The following is an 8,265-nucleotide window of genomic DNA, read 5'->3' as shown; positions in this document are numbered from 1 at the left end:
TTGGTGTAACCATCAGCTATTTATTCTATTTTTATTGAATCGATCAGTGAAACTACTTAATGTATTCTTTTTTGACCTAAGCAATTTCAAAACAAAGTAATACACTACAATCACTTATCACTATCAAATAGATCAAAAATACAATTTTACACTTACTAAAAAAAAACATACGAACCGGCGCTACTATACCACTAGTACTATTATAAATTGGTTATAAATCAGATAAGGATGAGTGCAGTATATTGCTCCATCTTCGTTGCATAAGGAAATCACATTCTATAATTTATTTCAAAATAGAGTTTGGAATAACAAATGTTCCAATTTCATTTTATTTTCTATACTATAATGGAGTAAACATAGATATATCCCATAAATAAAACAATCATTTTATTTTTTTATTCATTATTCTATTTTTGTTTCATTTTCTACTCTAGAATTGTAGTAGATTCAATTTATTATGAAATTAGTAAAAGGCAGAGTTTTACATTGTAAAATGCTCTAAGTGATGTTAAGTATTTTCTTTAATAATTATTTTAACTGATATGTATTTCACTATAGAATATGTTTCTATACCAAAGTATTACAGATGATGAAGACATTCGTGGACAAAGCATCTTGGCGTTAATACATAATTTGACTTTATATTATTGTTGTATGAACAAAATTTAATGTACACATTACATTACATTACAACAACACAACGCAAGAGCCATGCCCTTTCCAACAAGCTAACAACACTTCCCTGTTCAGCCCTAGATTCTTCTATATTTATATAAAAATGTATTTTATGTATGTGTCTAATTATGCTGCATTTATCTTTTACGAAAAAAAATATAAAAAGACACTGACCCATTTACAACATTATGACTACATCCAAAATTTCACCTCCAGAGTTTATACATTTTATAATATTGATGCGTATTACCTATAGTATTTAATTAATAGTTAATATGGAGGATGAAATTCAGTAACTTATTTATTTTATTTAGAACGGAGCGCGGTGAGGGATTCCTTTTCGTCTGCTTGAGTTCCGGTGATTGTAGATCGGAGGTGTTCCCGGAGAGAAGCTAAAACCACCTTCGTCACCGGAGCTTAAAGACCGTTGATCACCACCTGGTCCATAGTAATCGAGCCTAACGGTGGAGATAGAGAGACCACTCATTAGACGGTTGAAAGCATTGGTCTTACGCAGCTTAGTCGGTGTGGTAGCCTCGTCTGACTCCGACCCACCTTGGTACTCTCTCCCGTGCTTCCCTCTGAGAGAGAAGGTCAGACTTTGATCTCCTCTCTTCATTCCCCCAAGCTGAAACAGTAAAACACAGCACAGTCAGTCCACGATATAACATTTGAATAACAGAGCATATCCACACAAATCATGAACAAAACTGAATTATTACTATTAAAATTTTGATATACAATCCACTAGAAAGTGAAATGTGTGACGGGTTTAACGAGTTTTTGTTTAAAACATTGGAAAGCTTGCATTTTAAAGACAAAAATGGTGGAAACAGGAGATAAAAACAGAGCAAGAGAGTTTTTTTTTTCTTACCTTGCAACCGAGAGAGCAGAAGCGGAAGGAATCAAGGAGGCTTCTGCAACATATCTCACAATTGTTTGTAACACCTTTTCCGATTCTAGGCTGAGGTCTTTCATTGAGGAACACGATCTTTGCGCTGTTGATGATATATGTCTGAACGCAAGAGATGTCTATGTACTTCTGTATCTCATTCACTCTCACCACGTTGTGGTAAGAAGATCTCCTTATCTGCAATTTAATTTCATTTTCGTTAACATTATAAAATAAACAAACCAAGATTTACTGCCAAAATAAAAAAAAAAAAAAAAAAAGAAAGAAAAGAGATATTGGACCTGAACAACACGATGGTCTTTATGTTTGACCAAACAGTAAGAGCAAAAGGCATTTCCAGCACAGTCGAGGCAGAACAAGTTGCATTCGTTTTTGTTGGAATCGGCGTGGATCAAACAGGGGACGAAGTAGCTGCCTCGTAGCATTGGCATTAGCCACGGTGGACTCATGTAGTCTTCTTCTTGTTCCTCTGTTCTTATCATCGGTCCCTGAAAGTTTGAAGCTACAAATCAGAAACTGAAGAAGAATGATAAAGGCAAACAAAACAAAACAAAAGGGTACAAGAAGAGGCACCATGACTTTCTTGTGGTTGGCCTTGAAGGCCCCGAAGTTAAGCTTGTGGTTATGGTTTATGATATCCAGGTTTGCGAGCTGCACAGTGTACAAAAACGTACGAGAAGAAGGTAGAAGAAGAAAAGATGAACAGGTCAAGTGAAAGCGGCGGCTGATGAGAGCAAATAAAGAGTTTTATTTCTATTTATTAAGGCGGTCTCGCGATAAGCTTATGCGGTTTATATTCATATGAATACCATTTTTTAAAATATATTTTTGAGTTATTTTATATTTTTGTTAATTGTTAAAGGTATATTTTTTGTTTGTTCCTTAATTATATTTTTCTAACTTCTTTATTTGGGAAAAATCGATTTGTTTTGTCCTTTATTTAATTTTGGGAAATCATTATCTCACTTTATTTTAAGTCCTTCAAAGACGCACGCATCTTTGTATATGCGTGTCTGTTCAGTGTGCTTAGAGGACCCAAAGGGGAAAAAGTATAATAAGGTTAAATAAAAATGTAGAAATGCGATATTATTTTTCACAAAGGGTCATAAATAATTGCCTTCCTTGATATTCCTTCACCTACATTAATATAAATAATTGCCTTCCTTGATATTCCTTGATACAACCTCGTCTATTACCTACATTAATATCATGCTAATTTTACTACTTATGAAATTGTGTTACATAATAATATAATATTAGTACATTTTTCATATTTTTGACATATTATAGCAGATAAGCACATATGTGGATGCAAAACCGTGCTTCAAGTGTATTCGAAAAGGCTTTCGCTTAGGACCCCCAAAATATATAGTTTTTTAGGATCCCAAATTTCAGAAAATAATTAGTAGTAGAATGATTTAAGTTTGCCATTTATTTGCTAAACTAAAATCGACAAGTGAAGATAATTTAATGGCATCTTGTACCAATCTTCAAACAGCTTTAAGACATGTAAATCATTCTTGATGTTATTGGGGATGATTTGTGTTTTGAACTGATGGTTCTAAAAGAGAGGGATGATTTGTGTTTTGAACTGATGGTTCTAAAAGAGATGTTGCCATAAAATTACAAGAAACCTCTTGAATTTCTGAATTTTTTGAAAGGAAAGAAATAGTGTTATCCGGATTCATAAATTTTTTATTAAATATTATTGACGATTCCAGTTTCAGTCACTGCTGAAAAAAACTTTTCCAAGTGGAAATTAGTAAAGTTTTATATGTGATTAACCATATCACAAAAAATGTTAAATGGTTTAGTAATTATATTTATAGAAAGATAATTAATTAGGAATTTAGATTATGAGAATTTAGTTAAGAAGTTTATTGAAAAAGAGGGAAAAATTTTTTGTCTTAGTTTCTTAAATTATTATTTTTCTTAATGTTTTTTCAAATATATATTATGCTCTGATAAAAAAAATTAGGAAGCCCATTTTTTATGTTCGCCTCAGGCCCCACTAAACCTTCCCGCGGCACTGTGCGGATGTCAAGTCTAGTTAAGCTTCGATGAGAGTGAGACACCAAGAATAAAGGAACGATCACACTTGAATTTGAAAAAGTCAAATAGTGGAAATTAAGTAATGGTCAGAATTAAATAGCCATATTATCCTAATTCTTTGTTTTATCGACAATTTAATTCAGAAAAAAAAAGAGAGGGAGAAACTGAGGTGGCGATAGATGAAAAAGGCAGACAGATCGACGGGTATGAAAAGAGACAGAAAAGACTGGTCTAGTTAGATCTCAGCCGTTGGTTGAGAAGAGCCTTCTCGTATAATCCATTTTTTGTGGGACGTGGCGGTCGCTTTTGCTCCTCCGGTTCACACTCTAAACAACCGTGGCGAAGCCAGAGCCGTCGAATTAACAGTAGAGTGGGATCCGCTAGTCTTCGTTCAGCTGCCACGTTACGACACTTGATCCAAGAAATAGTAGTAATAAGGGTTCGTTTATAGTTGAAGCTAATTAAAGTAGAGATAACAGTTTTCAAGTCAGCGATTATCATGTAAAAAGTCAAACAAGTAGGCGTTGAGATCCTTTGTACCTAGACTTCTTTTATGGGCAATGATACCTTTCATCTTAACTTTAGTAATGGAAGAGTTAAGTACCATACCAACATTGGAGATGAAGTCACTCTCAAACAAAGTCAAGTGTGCGATCCATCTTGTTACTATGGTGTAAACAACAATGTGAAAGTTTTGCACAATGAATTGTTAAAGTTAAATTGTGGATCCTCCGGCCACCCGAGATGGTTACATGACCTCTTTGTCGATGAAAGGAGTGCCTTCTAAATGGTTTGCTTGTGGATGATTTGGCCTCTGTTTTTTTTTAGTATAGGAGAAGGTGGGTGTTGTCTTTGGATATTTATTTTTGTGGGTTTGTTTTAGACTTTGTTATTGTAAAGGGTATATTTCTATCAATGAAATTTCAGTGAAAAAAGGAACTATTTTACAGTTATATCACTTGCTACGAGCTAGCACGTAGAACCAATAAAACATATTGCAATGTGGTGATAATTTTTATATTTGAATGCCAGCTTTCAAAAAAAGATGTGGTGATAATTTCCCTACATAATATGAATACCAACCAACTATAACATATTTAGTGTAAATCTAAGTATTAGCTTCTGATGCGGGATGAAATTTAATATCTTAATCAAGGAGATAAGCATGTAAAAAGAGAAGTGTGATCCAGGTCATATTAAAAATTGGATATGACAATTATATGTGACCAGTAATAGTTACAAATGTAATTGGAAAATCTGACCAAATAAAGTAAGAGGAAAGTGGAAGAGACATCTTTCTGTATTCTTATCTCTTCAAATTGGCAAAAAATAAACCGTAGATAGGTGGCTTGAAACAGGACTAGTAGCACTTGATTCACGTGACCTTTGTGCATCGTTTGACCACGTGAGTCGTTAGAGAAAACGCACCTTAATACGAGCAAAAAAACATGAAAGTACTTTTAAGAAGTAAATCATGCATGAACTCGCAAACCACTGTTTATGTTTCTACAGAACTCCTATCAAAACCGGACCGGATCCATACTATTAAACGTAACACTAGCCACTACTATGGTATGTATGCTCCTCCTGAAGTTTGTTAATATAATGCAGTCAAATGCAACCGAACATTACCGGATCGTACATCCGGTGATTATTTTGTCACCGGTTAAGTGATGAAGCATAGCCTGTATTAGGTGTTGTGGCCCTACAATTGTCTACTTTATGTCTTTACTCAAATCGTATATAGTTGTTTAATGAAAGATTAGTGTGCAATTTGGACGACCAACACAAAAAGTGCAACTTGCAGCACGATTAAAAAGGATTAAAACCCTTTTTCTCAAAGATATATGTTTGGTGCTTCACTCTCTTTTGCAACTTGCTTCTGGTGGTGAAGAAGAGCCAATGGGAAACATGTTTGTCCCTTCATTAACTAAACTCTTCCACAAGCATATCATCAACCTTATAAATAACAATACTCATTACCTTTTTAATAAATAAAATACACATTACCTTTTTAATAAATAAAATACTCATTAGTCATTACTTTGTGGTTCGATTTAGCTTAGAGCTGAACACCGTGATGATACTAGATTAGATAAGGTAGGCAACACACCTTTTAAAACCACCGGTGAGTTATACACGAAATACGTGCAGGATCATCATTAGGACCATCATACTTGCGTTAATTTGACTGTGATAAAATCCTTCAAGTCACCTTATTTTCATGTATTGGGTCCAACTTCCATGAGATGAGTAATAAGTGACTTGACGAAAACAGAACAAAATAAAAACACAGTACTTCTGTATTACACATTTTCATAAAAAAGGTTAGCTCATTAAATTTCAAAAGGGAGCTCTGTATATATTACTAATTAGTTCGAGCACAATAATAAGTAATTCTGTAATACACATTAGTGCTGTTCATTTGGTTGCCGCAGTTTTATGCGTCTGCGTCTGCTCGTTTTGATGTTGTGCGTTTTTCAGACGCAGACGCAGACTCAGACTTAGACTCAGACGCAGCTTGTTGTTCATTTCAAAGATGCAGGACATTGACGCAGACGCTGGATGCGGACGCATGAAATTGATTTTGTGTTGTTCGTTTGGCAGACGCTGCGGCTATTTCATTTAGTTTATATTTTAATTTTATAAATTTTTAAAATTATATTTTAAATAAATAAAATGTGGTTTAAATTTGTAAAATTATATTTTAAATAAAGAAAATGTAGTTTATATATATTTACATCCATCAAAATATTATATTTAATTGGTAATAAATTTTTAGTCAAATATACAAATTTAACAACATTTTTTATCATAAATTATAAGCTAATTAAAGATATTTATCACAAAACAAAAGCTAAATAATACATAGTCTTAAATAAATAAAACAAATACTTCAATATCACATAGAAATGATAATCAAAGTTATAAGCAAAGAAAAATCAAGTCACTAACTAAAACATTTAATACGGTAAACGACTTCTACCATATTCATCTGTGATGTTCTTACGCAAAGCTTCCATCGCTCTATCACCGATCGGCTCATATACAGTATGTCCACCACCACCACCACCATCATCATCTTCTTCTTCATCACCGTCACTATCAGCTTCTTCTCCTTATGCTTCTCCATCATCATCACTTTACCATTGTACAAAATCATGATCTTCCCGATGTGAATCACGTATGAAGTTGTGTAGCGCCATCGTCGCTGTCACGAGCTTAATCCACTTGACCAGACCATACTTTGGATGCTTACGATCCAAAATCCTCCATTTTGCTTTCCATACTCCAAATGTCCTACCAATCCTGAATGCTTTCGGTTGAACAACTCTCGTGCACTAACTGGTGGTCCTCCTCTAGCAAACTGGCCAAGATGATATCGCATACTACGATGCGGACCAAGATACCTCGTCCTGGTTGGATATCCCGAGTCAACTAGATAATACTTTCCAGGAGGATGATGTGGGAAAGAAGCCTCATTCCTCGCATAATGAGTCAAAACCTTTGTATCATGTTCTCTACCATGTACACCGAGATATGCGTATCTGAACTTCATGTCGAAGTTACATATAGCAAGAACATTCATTGTAGGATCTTGCTTTCTACCTTTATATGCTTCTGCATTTTGACTTGGAGGGCGAACCGACACATGAGTTCCATCGAGTGCTCCGATACAATCTCTGAAATGAGGCCAATACCGATCATCATTCCTCAAAACAGGACTCACTCTTCCAAACTCGCCTTCTTGTGGTCTTAGTGTCTCCTCCGCAAACTTCAGAAGAGCACTCAAAACATCATCAAGCTTCCTTTGGACTGTATCCAATGATCTTTGATACCTTGCACCAATATCGCGCTTCGTCTTGTCTTGACCAACAGTCTCGAGAAACATCGCAACAGATCATCCGAAGAATGTCATAACATTGCTGATCAGATTCATACATAAGTTGTTGAACATGTCGCCATCCTGCTCCTCGATCTGTTCTATGACTCAATCTCTCAATAATAGGCACATCAAACAAACCAAGTTCATCCTCATAATCACCATCCTCATCTTCCAACATCCATCTTTCAAGCATCTATAAAATCATATTGAATAAAGACATATAAGTCATTTATACCAAGACCATCACGAATCTGTAAATACAACATCCACCAAAGACACAAGTTCACAAATGTTTGGCTTTTGCCACACCATCTTTCAAGACAAACAACCAATCTGGTCATTTTCATGTACACAAATGTTTATAATGGAAACAAGATCAAGACAGAGCCAAGACACAATGCATCAAGTTCTTTTAGCAAGATAGATCCAAGTTCATATAACAAGACAGCCGAGTTCATAACGATCAGACCAAGACACAAGTTCATAACGACCAGACCAAGACACAAGTTCATATAAAGCAAATGCAACAGATTCCTAAGCTCCATAAGACACGACATGGAACCTGCTAAAAAATACAAACCGACCAAGACCAATCTGTACAAGAACCTGCTAAAGCTGAAACAAGACACAACAAGACCAATCTGTAACAAGAACCTGCTAAAATTGTAACAAGACCAATCTGTACAAGTTCAAGACATCAAGTTTAACCACAAAAAATGCAAGTAGAACAAACATATTT

The 8,265-nt window shown here is 34.8% G+C and overlaps 1 protein-coding gene across 1 annotated transcript; it reads right to left on the bottom strand.

Moving 5' to 3' along the window:
* Nucleotides 1–621: 621 nt before the first annotated feature.
* On the bottom strand, nucleotides 622–2,521 carry LOC106445090 (protein RGF1 INDUCIBLE TRANSCRIPTION FACTOR 1). The gene is made up of 4 exons (XM_013886585.3): nucleotides 2,162–2,521; nucleotides 1,870–2,076; nucleotides 1,550–1,765; nucleotides 622–1,303 (listed from the first exon to the last, which is right to left on the bottom strand). The coding sequence occupies exons 1-4, from the start codon at nucleotides 2,162–2,164 to the stop codon at nucleotides 986–988; spliced, it is 744 nt and encodes a 247-aa protein (XP_013742039.2). The 5' UTR covers nucleotides 2,165–2,521; the 3' UTR covers nucleotides 622–985.
* Nucleotides 2,522–8,265: the final 5,744 nt, after the last annotated feature.

This window comes from Brassica napus, chromosome C5 (genome assembly GCF_020379485.1).
Source record: "Brassica napus cultivar Da-Ae chromosome C5, Da-Ae, whole genome shotgun sequence".
NCBI lineage: Eukaryota > Viridiplantae > Streptophyta > Magnoliopsida > Brassicales > Brassicaceae > Brassica > Brassica napus.
This window is presented reverse-complemented; position numbering and strand designations above follow the sequence as displayed.